We start from the raw sequence: 15,089 nt of genomic DNA on the forward strand, positions 1-15,089 counted from the left end.
TTATGCTCTCAGTGTACGTAAAAAAGACAAGATACATTCGTCAAGAATCATAAGGTACAACACTTAAGGAAAGTCACAGGGTACAAATAGGCAGTCAGGAAACAATCAATATCAATATAAGTGGAATACAGTGGAGAATGGAATACAATACTAGAATAGAATAGAACAGAAGATAATAGAGAATGGAATGGAATAGAGGAGAGATAGAAGGAAAAAAAGAGAAGGGAAGAGAAGAGGAATATAATTAAATAGGAATAGAATAGAATAGGAGAATAGAAAAGAAAAGAGAATAAAATAGAATAGAATAGGAATAGAATAGAATAAATAGAGAATAGAATAGAATTTAGAATAGAATAAAATAGAATAGAATAAATAGAGAATAGAATAGAATTTAGAATAAAATAGAATAGAATAGAGAATAGAATAGAGTTTAGAATAGAATAAAATAGAATAGAACAGAGAATAGAATAGAATTTAGAATAAATAGAATAGAATAGAGAATAGAATAGAATTTAGAATATATAGAATAGAATAGAGAATAGAATAGAATAACGAAACCTTTATTGTGATTGGACACACAAGGAATTTGTCCTTGGTGCATTATGCTCTCAGTGTACATAAAAAGACAAGATACATTCGTCAAGAATCATAAGGTACAACACTTAAGGAAAGTCACAGGGTACAAATAGGCAATCAGGAAACAATCAATATCAATATAAGTGGAATACAATGTAGAATACAATACTAGAATAGAATAGAAGATAATAGAGAATGGAATGGAATAGAGGAGAGATAGAAGAAGAAAAAAGAGAAGGGAAGGGAAGAGAAGAGAAGAGGAATGGAATTAAATAGGAATAGAATAGAATAGGAGAATAGAAAAGAAAAGAGAATAAAATAGAATAGAAATAGAATAGAATAAATAGAGAATAGAATAGAATTTAGAATAGAATAAAATAGAATAGAAAAAATAGAGAATAGAATAGAATTTAGAATAGAATAAAATAGATTAGAATAAATAGAGAATAGAATATAATTTAGAATAAAAGAATAGAATAAAGAATAGAATAGAGTTTAGAATAGAATAGAATAAATAGAGAATAGAATAGAATTTAGAATAGAATAAAATAATAGAATTTAGAATAGAATAGAATTTAGAATAAATAGAATAGAATAGAATAAATAGAGAATAGGATAGGATAGGATCCTTTATTGTGATTGGACACACAAGGAATTTGTCTTTGGTGCATTATGCTTTCAGTGTACATAAAAAGACAAGATACATTCCTCAAGAATCATAAGGGTCAACACTTAAGGATATTCACAGGGTACAAATAAGCAATGAGGAAACAACAGCAATATACATCGGAAGGATACAAGCAACAAAGTTACTTGTTTATTTATCACTATTGTTAAAAAAAACTCACACACCCCACAGCAAGAGAGGTTTTAAAAGTTTTTTTTAAAGCACCTAGCAATGAAAACAGGTTGCCCAGCCAATCGGATGGGCCAACAGGTAGATTCGGGGGTTTTTGTTTAAGGATAACAAGGACAGGATTTAGAGAAATGTACACAAATACACACAACACACACCCACGTCAGCCTTAATTGAAGGCTTAGGTATAAGAGAGACTATCAGACGTTTGAGGCCCTGTTTATTATTGTTTTTAAACAAGCAAAAACGAGGGGAAAAAAACAGACGAGGAGGGAAGGGGGAAATGTAGGCGAAACGTGGCAAAAAGGCAATAAAAGAATGGTAAATGGTGTTTAAGCAGCCAAAGGATCAATACATCGAAAGTCCCCCGCCCCGAGGAGCTTCCAAATTAAACTAGAAGGGCTGGAGAAGCGAGAAACGGTGAAGGATGGGGCGAGAACCGCGTGGCTGCCCGTTCCCACGACCCTAGAACGCGTGCAAAATAAACCATCCAGGTTGGCCGTTGCAAAGTCGGTTTGCCCAACGCGGCTGGGGTGAAGATCTCTTGCAAAGCTCCCCCCCCCCATGCCCCAAATCGCTAATCAACCTCGTCTTTTGACACCTAGTGGTGGGGAGTTCCCACGACCCGTGGGGAAAAAAAAAACTCCTCCCAGGTTTTCCCAGGATTGGGTTAAATTTCAGCGGGGTCGGAAACACGCCTCTGGAGCTGTATCCTTGCGCTGCGGATCCACCCACTCCCCCATCCCCACCAGCGGAATTGGCCCCGATCCTGAAAGCAGGGAATTCGCGCATCTTGCGCTATTTAAGCCGCGGCAGGCTGGAGGGAGGAGGACGACGACTGCAGAGCCGTTCTCGGGATTTCGGCGCGCCTCCGCCTCTCTTTGTCAATTGGGCTCTCGCGGCTGGATCTCCCGATGGCCTCCTTTCCTCCCTTCAAACACCGAAAACCGTTTGGTAAGCGACCCGTTTCTCTCCTGCTCCGGGTAAAACGCTCCGGGTTGAGGTGTGTCTCCCCCTCCCCACCAATTGCTACCGCCCCCTATTGGACTAAGGAGCCAATTCACCTCTTTTTTGGGGGGTGGGGGGCTGTTTTCTTCATTTTTTGAGAACTGTAAGGGTTAATGAGCAAGCTGCGTTCCCACGATACATCCCCCGTCCCATACGTTTCCCGGGTTAAGTAAATCCGAGTGGACTTGGTTAATTCAGTTTTCTGGGCATACATAAATTAGGTCTCCTGTTTTATATTTTTTTGGGGGGGGTTGGACTAGATGACTTCCAAGGTCCCTTCCAACTCTGATAATCTGTCTCTGAATTGCTAATTGCTCCGGGTTTGTGGTCCTAGGACCCCCGGGGGTGTCTCGAAACTCAAAATTATTTGCTAGCCTGCTTAGAAAAATAATTGTATATTAAAATACTATTGTGCGAATTCTGAGAAGCTGTGCAGCAGCGAATCCATTGTAATAAATATTAATATAGCAGCAACAAGTGCGTAAGTTTTAATAAGTATTAATAAATACCCAGATCAACAAAAATACTTTTGTAATTTTTGGAAACGGTGCCAAGAGAGCCTAGGTTTATCCCAGCATAAGAAGTGAGCCGTTAAGTTTTTGTCCTGCTATAAAAATGCAGGAGATTGCACTTAATAGGAATCTAACTACCTTTCCAAGCTCTCGAGAGGGGTGGTATTACAGATCCCATCATTCCTAGCCAACATAACTTTGATGCTTTGGGATTAAGGTTGCTAAAAGGCCGGAAGCCATTCCTCTGCAGATGGACAAACTTTTAAGGATTGCCCTAAGCTACTATTAAACCATCTTTGATAGACATGGCTTGGTTTTAGGAAAGGATGGTTGACTAGTCACCCATTTTGTGTGTGTGTGAGAGAGTGAGACAGACAGACAGAGAAAAAGACAGACAGGGCAGAGAGAGAAGGAGAGAGAGTAGAGGAGAGGAGGAGAGACAGAGAAGAGAGAGACAGAGAGAGAGAGAGAGGAAAGAGAAAAGAGAGAGAGGAGAGATAGAGAGGAGGAGAGGAGAGACAGGAGAGAGACAGAGAGAGGAGAGAAGGAGAGAGACAGACAGAGACAGACAGAGAGACACAGAGAGAGAGAGGAGAGAGAGAGGAGAGACACACAGAGAGGAAAGAGATAGAGAGGAGAGACAGAGAGAGGAGAGGAGAGAGACAGAGAGAGGAAAGAGAGAGAGGAGAGATAGAGAGGAGAGCAGAGACACAGAGAGAGAGGAAAGAGAGAGAGGGGAGAGATAGAGAGGAGAGACAGAGAGACAGAGAGAGAGAGAGAAGGAGAGAGAAGGAGAGACAGAGAGAGAAGAGAGAGAAAAGAGAGAGGAGAGATAGAGAGGAGAGCAGAGACACAGAGAGAGGAGAGCTAGAGAGGAGAGACAGAGAGAGAGAGAGAGAGAAGGAGAGAGAGAAGGAGAGACAGAGAGAAGAGAGAGAAAAGAGAGAGGAGAGAGAGAGAAGGAGAGAGGAGGAGAGACAGAGAAGAGAGAGACAGAGAGAGAGGAAAGAGGAGAGATAGAGAGAAGGAGAGAGAGGAGGAGAGAGGAGAGGAGAGAGACAGACAGAGAAGGAGAGACAGAGAAAGAGAGGAGAGAACGAGGAGAGATAGAGAGGAGAGATAGAGGAGAGACACAGAGAGAGAGGAAAGAGAGAGAGGGGAGAGATAGAGAGGAGAGACAGAGGAGAGAGACAGAGAGAGAGAGAGAAGGAGAGAGAGAAGGAGAGACAGAGAGAGAAGAGAGAGAAAAGAGAGAGGAGAGATAGAGAGGAGAGCAGAGACACAGAGAGAGGAGAGCTAGAGAGGAGAGACAAAGGAGAGAGACAGAGAGAGAGAGAGAGAGAGAGAAGGAGAGAGAGAAGGAGAGACAGAGAGAAGAGAGAGAAAAGAGAGAGGAGAGAGAGAGAGAAGGAGAGAGGAGGAGAGACAGAGAAGAGAGAGACAGAGAGAGAGGAAAGAGGAGAGATAGAGAGAAGGAGAGAGAGGAGGAGAGAGGAGAGGAGAGAGACAGACAGAGAAGGAGAGACAGAAAGAGAGAGGAGAGAACGAGGAGAGATAGAGAGGAGAGATAGAGAGGAGAGATAGAGGAGAGACACAGAGAGAGAGGAGAGATAGAGAGGAGAGATAGAGTGGAGAGACAGAGAGAGGAGAGAGAGAGGAGAGGAGGAGAGAGAAGGAGAGACAGACAGAGAGAGAGAAACAGAGGAGAGAGAGAGACAGAGAAAAGACAAAGAGAGAAGGAGAGAGAGAGACAGACAGAGACGGAATTCCTAAGTATTTTCTGAATTGTAAACCCAGCTGTTGTGTAGCACAATGTCACTTTTTATGACTTAGTGTGAAGTGGATTTTGCTGCTCATCCGAATTCCTTTCACAAACCACAGTTAAACGGAGGCTTAGTGCGATGTGTAGGAAACCAGGCTCTGGGAATGATGGAAGCTGGGACTGTCCATCCACAATCCATGGTGAATTCTTTCCCATTTTCCCAAAACTTTTTATTCTAGCCTCCAGGAAGAAGGAAGTGACTGCAATCCGGATCAGATTTCCTTATAAACTGCCGGTAGGTGTGTTTTGTGAATTTTCTTAAGAGCAAGTCTCTTGGCACAACTGGAGTGGACTGGGGTCTCTTTTTCTTTCTTTCTTTCTCATTCCTTCCTTTTTTTCTTTCCTTTTCCATTCCTTCCTTTTTCTTACCTTTCTTTCTCTCCTTCCTTTTTTTCTTTATGTTCTTTCTCCTTCCCTCCTGCCCTCCTTTCTCCTTTCCTTCATCTTTTCTCCTCTTTCCTTTTTCTTCTTTCCGCTTTCCTTTTCTTTTTTCCTTCCCTTTTTTCTTTCTCCTTCCCTCCTTCCTTCTTCTCTTTCCTCTCCTTCCTTTTTTTCTTCTTTCTCCTTCCTTACTTTTCCTTCCTTTTTTCTTTCTCTCCTTCCTTTTCTTTTTCTCTTTGGTTTCTCCTTTCCTTTCCTTCCTTTTTCTTTCTCCATCCATCCATTCCTTCTACCTTCCTTCTTCTTTCCACTTCTTTCCTTTTTTCTCCTTTCCTCCTTCCTTTTTATTCCCTTTCCCCCCTCTTCCTTCCTTTTTTTCTTTCTCTCTCTTGCTTCTGCTGTTTGTTGAGGGGAGAGGGATCTGTTTAACCTCCCTCGGAGTTTCGTATGCATATGTAATGTAAACACTCAAAGATCCGTTTAAACCCATACTTATCCTATACCTTCTCAAACTCCCCTCTGGGTTAATTGCAGGTGGTTCTGGAACGCTATTCAAAAGAGAAAATACTGCCGGCTTTAAACAAGGTGAAGTTTCTAGTCCCTGGAGAGTTCACCATGGGCCAGTTTGTTGCCATCATTCGGTGAGCATTTCAAATCTTGTGGCAAATTCATTAATGAAGGATGGGGGGGGGGGAGGAGAAGGGCCTTCTGCCAGATGGGGGAGAAAATTAGAAATGCACCTTTACAGGATGTTTTTGTTAAACAGAGGAGGATGGTTTTAATGAGTTCACAAATGACGACATTAGCACTTGAAAACCAAATCGTTAAATGGTGATTAGCAAGGAAGTGTTGGGTTTCCCCCAAAAGAGCCGAGTGGATTTCTGGATGTTTTTCCCAGCTATCAAGCAGATGATGGGATTGAAGTACAGGTGGGTCTACTGACCAGAATCAAGATTTTAATTGGGGAAGGGGGTTGGTCTAGGTGATCTCTAGGTCCCTTTCCAACCTGATGATTCTACTGTATAGTGCACCTAGTCAACTAGGTGACATTGGGTCAATCGCCAGGAGACGGGGAGTTCTGGTCCTTCCTTAGGCCTACAAGTCAACTAGGTTACATTGGGTCAATCACCAGGAGAGTGGGAGTTCTAGTCCTGCTTTAGGCCTACAAGTCAACTAGGTGACATTGAGTCAATCACCAGGAGAGTGGGAGTTCTAGTCCTGCCTTAGGCCTACAAGTCAACTAGGTGACATTGGGTCAATCACAAGGAGACGGGGAGTTCTAGTCCTGCCTTAGGCCTACAAGTCAACCAGGTGACATTGGGTCAATCACCAGAAGAGTGGAAGTTCTAGTCCTGCCTTAGGCCTACAAGTCAACTAGGTGACATTGGATCAATCAGTAGAAGACGGGGAGTTCTAGTCCTGCCTTAGGCCTACAAGTCAACTAGGTGACATTGGGTCAATCACCAGGAGACGGGGAGTTCTAGTCCTGCCTTAGGCCTACAAGTCAACTAGGTGACATTGGGTCAATCGCCAGGAGACGGGGAGTTCTAGTCCTGCCTTAGGCCTACAAGTCAACTAGGTGACATTGGGTCAATCACCAGGAGACGGGGAGTTCTAGTCCTGCCTTAGGCCTACAAGTCAACCAGGTGACATTGGGTCAATCACCAGAAGAGTGGAAGTTCTAGTCCTGCCTTAGGCCTACAAGTCAACCAGGTGACATTGGTTCAATCACCAGGAGACTGGGAGTTCTAGTCCCATGTTAAGACACGAAAGCCAGCTAGGTGACTTAGGGCAATTACCAGGGGACGGGGAATTGTAGCGCCGCCTTAATCCAGCTTGGACCATCCTTGCACCCGCACAATTGCAAGAAGCTTTGGAAATTGCCAACACACACACACACACACACAATCCATGTGTGCCAAGGACCGTGAGGATCTCAACATTCCCTGTGTCTTCCTTCCCCCAGGAGCCGGATGGGCCTGAGGTCCACGCAGGCCTTCTACTTCCTGCTGGACGGTAACCATAGCCTGGTGAACATGTCCTCCACCATGGCTGACATCTACACCACCTACAAAGACGAGGACGGCTTCCTCTACATGACCTACGCCTCCCAGGAGATGTTCGGTTGAGGGCCTTCAAACCTTCTTGAGAAGTTGGCCCGGGAGATTGTCCTTTCGTTTTCCCACCCGTTTTATTCTGAATTTGGCAGTTCTTCGGAACGTGTTTCTCAAACTTGGGGAGGTTCTAATCCTTCCCCCCCGGCCCCGTTGCGCAGAACTGACTTTATTGAGGATGGTTTTGGGGTTCCTGAGCTGCAGGGACCTCTTGGGTGGCCAATTGTCTTCTGCTTGGGGGTCTTCAAAGGATCCCAAGCTTAAGAATCTGGCCACTTCCCTTCCTCTGCCAGTCTTCTGCTCCAGATTCCCCTGCACCCTTGTTCAATTTGGGGGTGAAGGCTGAGCCCTCTGCTATTCCCAATCCCCCGATTTTGGTTTTTCTCACCCCCCAAAATAAGACAAGAATGAGATCCCTCCCGCTTTTCAGTGTTTCTCAACCGTAGGCACTTGAAGATAGGCGGACTTCGTCTCCCAGAATCCTCCCGCCAGGGGAATTCTGGGAATTAAAATTCCACTTCTTCAAGCTTGTCAAGGCTTGAGAAAGCAGTATGGGGTGCTAACTCCCATCGTTGTACCGGCCGAGGCTGCTGGGACCCGTAGAAAATTCAGCTCAACCGCGGCAGGAACGCAACACTTAAGGTGGTGGGAATTGTGTGCCAAAGGAATCGCACAACTAACCTCGGAGTCGTCAAAGTTTTCGTCGGGAGGAAAGCGTTTGGTCACGACTCGGGAATTGAAGTGGGAAGCGTTTAAAAATCTGCAGAGCAAAAATGTTGGGAATAATGGCTTAAGTATAAACCCGTAGTAAAGTTGCACGTGGCTGGCAATCCCCGATGTATTTGGAGTATTTATTTCACGGCTGAATTTTCGACGTGCGAATTTACGCCTGCTTTCCTTTTTTTTCCCTTTTGCTCCTAATTCGGGAGTAAAAACGTTTTTCTTTAGTTTCCTCGATCGAAAGTTCCTACTACCAAGACTTTATTTTTTTTCTCGCTGCTCCAAGTCAAACTCTTTTGATAGTTTCAGCTTGGGGTGGAGGGGAGGCCTACCTGAACGGTGTAAGGGGCTCAGTCTTGACTTTTGAACTCAAGTCTTGCCAAGTGGCTCAATGTTTCTCCAGCTGTTTTCAAACGGAGAATGAAAATTCGGAATCAGAAATACAAGGGGTGGAGCTGGCGGCTGATTCGGACAGTGAGGAGGGTTGGGGAGGAACCTGGGCCAGTCCTGGAGTCTGGGGAAGGCTCTGAGGAGGGCTCTGTGTCGGAGGCAGAGAGGGGGCCACAGCCGTCTGACAGTTATCAGCTGCCTTCGGAGTCGGGCATCAGTGAGGCGGGCAAACAGCTGGAGCCAGAGGTTTCACGACCCAAAGTAGGTAACGTTATCTGTGCTAGAAAGGAGTGGAGTTTGCTCTGTATGAAACTGATGATGCTACCTAGTAGGGCAAGAAAACATTCAACTCAGAGAGCACCAAGGACTCCACAATTCTCCTCAGCTCCTTAATCCCTTATAACGCTCCCTTCTAGCACTGATGATGTTATCTAGTTGGGTCATGAAACGTCTGCAAGAAAATCACCAAGCTCAGAGAGCACCAAGGACCCCACAATTCCCCCTTGTCCTCCTCCTCCTCCTCTTCCTTCTCCCCCTTCTCCCCACTCCCTTCTAGCACTGATGATGTTACCTAGTTGGGTCATGGAATGTCTGCAAGAAAACCACCAAGCTCAGAGAGCACCAAGGACCCCACAGTTCCCCCTCGTCCTCCTCCTCCTTCTCTTCCTCCTCCTCTTCCTTCTCCTCCTCCTCCTTCTCCCCACTCCCTTCTAGCACTGATGATGCTACCTAGTTGACTCATGAAACGCCCGCAAGAAAACCACCAAGCTCAGAGAGCACCAAGGACCCCACAATTCTCCTCCTCCTCCTTCCCCCTTCTAGCACTGATGATGTTACCTAGTTGGGTCATGAAACGTCTCCCAAGAAAACCACCCAGCTCAGAGAGCACCAAGGACCCCACAATTCTCCTCCTCCTCCTCCTTCCCCCTTCTAGCACTGATGATGTTACCTAGTTGGGTCATGAAACGTCTTCAAGGAAAACCACCAAGCTTAGAGTCTGCGAAGACCCCCAATATACTTAGAACAACGAATAGGAAACACATTCCAATGGGGTTAGGAGGTGTACCTTTAAAAGTGGAAAATAAAAGCCACAGAGATTCAGAAACATGGGGGCTTGTCCTTATTTTTTTGTTCCTTTTATACTGTGGAGTAAGCGTCTTGGTCCATAAGGCTACACCCGAGCTACTTACAAACAGGTTAGAGAATTGCAACGGGGGGGCGGGTGGCAGTGGTTTGCTGCGAAAGGAGGCAGGGACGCGACACCCCTCGGAAGCGGGGAAGGAGAGTTCTAGGGTGCCTTCCCCCAACTTGAGTGGGTGGAGGCCTCAAGACCCGGTTCTCGTCCCCAGGTGTGTCTGAAGCCATGAACTCCCTTTAGGCTGCGTTATGGCATTTTAAAAAGACCATCCTGTGCCTTTCCGTCAATCACGTCTTTCCCGCTTGGTACCGTTCACAACCGACAACAGATTCCGGAGCCCCTTGGCGAGTTTTCCTATTTTTCCCGCAAAGAACATCCTGAACTGCCTCCAGCATGGAGAACACCGTCCCCACTTCCCCCCCCAAAACCAGCAAGGCTCTTGAGAGGGCTAAAACGCCGCGCGAGAGTCACCGTTTCGCCCACAAACGCACCAGCGATCCTCGTTCGGGGATGGTTGACGGTGCGAATCCTTTTCGAATCAGACACAGGGATTGGCCTACGTTGCCTCTGCGTTGTTGGAAAATTCCCCGGACAAAGGAGAAAACCGAACATTTTTGAAGCAGTACAGTCCGAGACAGTTTGGATAAGACGACGTCACCCGTCCGAGAAGGAATGGGAAAATTTAGACCCCAGTTGCGTGGCTTCTTCCGCCACAAATGGAGACGAGAAGAGAATTCCGACTCCTTTGTTTCGGGAAGCGTTCAGCGCCGTGGGGAAAACCCCTAGGAAGGGTTTTCCACATCATGTTTGCACCGTTTCACGGCCAGGTCTTCGTTGTGAGCTTTCCGAATGTGCCGATAAAGATCTCCGGACTGAGTGTAACTCCGCATGCAGTAACGGCATTCGTACGGCCGTTCCCGGGTGTGGACGGTCGCGTGGCGCCGCAGCGTGTAGGAGCAGGAAAAGGTTTTCCCGCACGTCTTGCAAGTGGGGACATCCTCGGTGAAAAGGTTGAAATTGGAGTGGGAATCGTAATCTTGCAAGTACATCTGTTCGTGCAACGGAGGAGTAGCCATGGTGGAAAACGTCTGTCCTCCTGGCATGGGGATCAAGTGATACGGGGCATTTTCTGGAGGTAGGAAGTTACCCTCTGAAGAGACTTCTTCCATCCCGCTGGGCTCTTCGAAAGCATCCGGGTGTCGCCCGCAGCCCACCTCCCCGCCAGATTTCGGAAATATGCTTTCTAGCCTTAGCTCCGGGCCAGGAGGGACATCCAGCGGCTCGACCCCGTCTGTTTCCTCGTCGGAAATCACGATCGCTTCCACTTTGACCCGGACGGACCGATTCGCCGACTCCTTGTGTCCGACGCGCTGTTCTTCGTACCTCTCCGGAGGCGGATCCAAGCCGGAAGTCCCCTCGGCTCCGGAAGGATACGAGCTACACAACAGAGTTTCGGTGGAGCTGCTCGGGCTGGAGAGAGAAATGTCCATGATAGGGGGCGGACGAGGCCGTGTGGCGGATGGCGCGTCCATCCCGGGTTGCGTGGTGTCCGCCACGTCCAAAATGGAGGCCGATAATTCTTCAGGAGGCGTTTTCTGTCCAAAGTTCCAATCCTTTTTAGGGGTTTTCTCGGGGTCGCAGGAGTGAGGCGGGGGCAAGGATGCAGGCTGGCTTTCGGCGGACGGCAACAGACTTTCCTCCTCCTTCTTCGTGCTGTCAGCTTCGGCTAAGCCTCGGGCTTGCAGTTTCTTCTTACAAACCTTGACGATGTCGTTCATGTGCAAATAACTGGCGGCGGCTAAGATGTCTTCTACCGGCATGTCGCCGAAGGAGAGGCTGCCTTTGTACATGAATTCCAGCAGGAGCCCGAAAGCCGGGGCGGTGACGATCTCGCTGTTGATGGAGACCAAGTCTCGCTTATCCAGCCGCTCCTTGTAGAACATCTGGAAAAAGGCACTGCAGGAGGCGAGGACGGCTCGGTGGGCCAGGAAGCGGGCGCTGCCCACCAAGACGGTGCAGTCGCAGAGGAATCCCTCGTGCTGCTGCTCCCACAGCTTTCGGAGTAAGTTCTTGCTGTGGTCGGGGAACTCCATCCTGGGGCCGGGCGTCTAGTTCACGACAACGGGAAGGTTGGAGGCATAGTTGGGCCCAACTGGAAGCAGGCGGCAAGAGAAGGAGAAGAGTCATTGTTGGAAAAGGAAATAACAACAACAACAATAATAATAATGGCATGGCAAAATAACTGGACGCTTGGGACAGCTCGTGTTTTTCCCGCCCCCTGCCATCACTCTGCTGAACATGTAATTCTCCCAGTGCTGTCTTATGCCTCTCTACCCCATGTTGTATGGCTGTGGTATGATTAGCCTCCTTCCCATCTTCTCTACTACCCACTGTTATTGGTATCGTATTATTATCATTATTAGTCTGTTGCTTTGCCATAAACACTGAGAGCTTTTGCACCGGAGACAAATTCCTTGCGTGGCTAATCACATTTGGCCAAATAAAAGTTTTCAATTCCTATTCCTATTCTAATTTCTCTATTCTATTCTATTATCTATTCTAATTTCTTTATTCTACTCTATACTATTCTGTATTCTATTCTATTCCATTCTAATTTCTCTATTCTAATTTCCCTATTTTACTCTTCTAATTTCTATATTCTGTGTTCTATTCCACTCTAATTTCTCTATTCTAATTTCCCTAATCTACTCTATTCTAATTTCTCTATTCTATTCTGTATTCTATTCTATTCCATTCTAATTTCTCTATTCTAATTTCCCTATTTTACTCTATTCTAATTTCTCTATTCTATTCTATTCTGTATTCTATTCTATTCCATTCTAATTTCTTTATTCTAATTTCCCTATTCTACTCTATTCTAATTTCTCTATTCTGTATTCTATTCTATTCCATTCTAATTTCTCTATTCTAATTTCCCTATTTTACTCTTCTAATTTCGATATTCTATTTTATTCTAACTTCTCTATTCTAATTTCTACATTCTGTGTTCTATTCCATTCTAATTTCTCTATTCTAATTTCCCTATTTTATTCTATTCTATTCTGTATTCTATTCCACTCTAATTTCTCTATTCTAATTTCCCTAATCTACTCTATTCTAATTTCTCTATTCTATTCTGTATTCTACTCTATTCCATTCTAATTTCTCTATTCTAATTTCCCTAATCTACTCTATTCTAATTTCTCTATTCTATTCTGTATTCTATTCTATTCCATTCTAATTTCTCTATTCTAATTTCCCTATTCTACTCTATTCTAATTTCTCTATTCTGTATTCTATTCTATTCTAACTTCTCTATTCTAATTTCTCTATTCTGTATTCTATTCTATTCCATTCTAATTTCTCTATTCTAATTTCCCCATTTTACTCTATTCTAATTTCTCTATTCTATTCTGTATTCTATTCTATTCCATTCTAATTTCCCTATTCTAATTTCTCTATTTTACTCTATTCTAATTTCTCTATTCTAATTTCTCTATTCTATTCTATTCTCTATTCTACTTTTCTCTCTATCCTATTCCCCATTCCTATCCTATCCTTAGTTTTTTCCCAAACGCCATCACTCTGCTAAACAAATAATCCCCTCACCACTATCAAATTATTCACTAAGGCTGTATTATTATTATTACTATTAGTCTTCTCATCGTTCCCATCACTCATATCCTCCCACTTATGACTGCAGGACTGTAACTTTTTTGCCTGTATCCTTACGATTTATATTGTTTCCCGATATGATTTGATTGCTTACTTGTACCCAATGACTATCATTAAGTGTTGACCCTTATGATTCTTGAGGAATGTGTCTTGCCTTTTTATGCACACACAGAGCATCTGCACCAAAGACAAATTCCTTGTATGTCCCATCATCCTTGGCCAATAAAGAATTCCATTCCATTCCTATTCCTATTCTTATTCCTAATGACAATGGACATCAACAAATCCACCATCCTTTCAATTGCAAAAGGCAACTTGACTGGGAACCACTGACATCCAGATCCCCATCCTCCCCCCTCCCCAAGAATGAGTCCTTAATTGCCCCCCCAGGCTCCTTTGCTGCCCCCTCCCCGTTGCTGAGTCAATTCATCCCCCCAGCCTCACCACTGCTGCCCCCCTCCCTAATACTGAAATCAATTGGACCCCCAGCTCCTCTTGCTGCCCCCCTCCCCAACAATGAGTCCTTAATTGCCCCCCCAGGCTCCTTTGCTGCCCCCTCCCCATTACTGAGTCAATTCATCCCCCCAGCCTCACCATTGCTGCCCCCCTCCCCAATACTGAAGTCAATTGGACCCCCAGCTCCTCTTGCTGCCCCCCTCCCCAACAATGAGTCCTTAATTGCCCCCCCAGGCTCCTTTGCTGCCCCCTCCTCATTACTGAATCAATTCATCCCCCCCAGCCTCATCACTGCTGCCCCCCTCCCCGATACTGGTCAATTGGACCCCCAGCTCCTCTTGCTGCCCCCTCCCCAAGAATGAGTCTTTAATTGCCCCCCCAGGCTCCTTTGCTGCCCCCTCCCCATTACTGAATCAATTCATCCCCCCCAGCCTCACCATTGCTGCCCCCCTCCCCAATACTGAAGTCAATTGGACCCCAGCTCCTCTTGCTGCCCCCTCCCCAACAATGAGTCCTTAATTGCCCCCCCCAGGCTCCTTTGCTGCCCCCTCCCCATTACTGAGTCAATTCATCCCCCAGCCTCATCACTGCTGCCCCCCTCCCCAATACTGGTCAATTGGACCCCCAGCTCCTCTTGCTGCCCCCCTCCCCAAGAATGAGTCCTTAATTGCCCCCCCAGGCTCCTTTGCTGCCCCCTCCCCATTACTGAGTCAATTCATCCCCCCAGCCTCACCATTGCTGCCCCCCTCCCCAATACTGAAGTCAATTGGACCCCCAGCTCCTCTTGCTGCCCCCTCCCCAAGAATGAGTCCTTAATTGCCCCCACAGGCTCCTTTGCTGCCCCCTCCCCAATACTGAAGTCAATTGGACCCCCAGCTCCTCTTGCTGCCCCCCTCCCCAAGAATGAGTCCTTAATTGCCCCCACAGGCTCCTTTGCTGCCCCCTCCCCAATACTGAAGTCAATTGGACCCCCAGCTCCTCTTGCTGCCCCCTCCCCAATACTGGGTCCTTAATTGACCCCCACACACTGCTGCCCACCCCATCCCCCCAGTTTAAGGGATGACTGGATCCCGGGGAACCCTTCTTTCCCCCCCCCCACAATAGGGGGTGCGTTGGGCGACGACGGGACCCCCTTTCTTTCCCCACTTACCTACCACAAAGCAGAGGCCTCCCTGGACACGCCCCCTTCTCCCTGATTCGCCCCGCGACTCTGTCCTTCTCCGGGGAGGCGGAGTAACGCCCGCCACGCCCAGAGAGCCTCCGCTCGTGATTGGCTCCTACGCTCGGCTCTTTCCCGCCCGTGGCCGCCCTCGCCCAACCTGGGCGCGGCCGGGAGATGAAAGGGGATCGAGGCTGGGCCCCGCCTGCTCTTTCTCTCGATTGGCCGGCTTGACGCAGCCCGGGCGTTCTGATTGGAGGAGGCGCGCGGAGACGCCGAGGT

At 46.6% G+C, this 15,089-nt stretch overlaps 2 protein-coding genes across 3 annotated transcripts; one reads left to right on the forward strand and one right to left on the reverse strand.

Moving 5' to 3' along the window:
• Window positions 1–2,117: 2,117 nt before the first annotated feature.
• Window positions 2,118–8,099, forward strand: LOC106555687 (microtubule-associated protein 1 light chain 3 gamma). Of its 2 annotated transcripts, XM_014074579.2 has the most exons (4): window positions 2,118–2,386; window positions 4,954–5,009; window positions 5,690–5,796; window positions 7,122–8,099. In XM_014074579.2, the coding sequence occupies exons 1-4, from the start codon at window positions 2,347–2,349 to the stop codon at window positions 7,282–7,284; spliced, it is 366 nt and encodes a 121-aa protein (XP_013930054.1). In that variant the 5' UTR covers window positions 2,118–2,346; the 3' UTR covers window positions 7,285–8,099. The 2 variants fall into 2 exon arrangements, with proteins under 2 accessions (XP_013930054.1, XP_087559832.1); XM_087703706.1 differs by lacking the exon at window positions 2,118–2,386 and having other exon boundaries at window positions 4,783–5,009.
• Window positions 8,100–9,427: 1,328 nt separating this feature from the next.
• On the reverse strand, window positions 9,428–14,837 carry ZBTB3 (zinc finger and BTB domain containing 3). Its single transcript, XM_014074577.2, has 2 exons — window positions 14,799–14,837; window positions 9,428–11,669 (listed from the first exon to the last, which is right to left on the reverse strand). The coding sequence occupies exon 2, from the start codon at window positions 11,608–11,610 to the stop codon at window positions 10,300–10,302; it is 1,311 nt and encodes a 436-aa protein (XP_013930052.2). The 5' UTR covers window positions 11,611–11,669; window positions 14,799–14,837; the 3' UTR covers window positions 9,428–10,299.
• Between the last annotated feature and the right edge of the window lie 252 nt (window positions 14,838–15,089).

The sequence above is a fragment of the Thamnophis sirtalis genome, unplaced genomic scaffold (genome assembly GCF_051295495.1).
Source record: "Thamnophis sirtalis isolate CommonGarterSnake01/CBP01778 unplaced genomic scaffold, rThaSir2_p1.2 scaffold_2, whole genome shotgun sequence".
Lineage (NCBI taxonomy): Eukaryota > Metazoa > Chordata > Lepidosauria > Squamata > Natricidae > Thamnophis > Thamnophis sirtalis.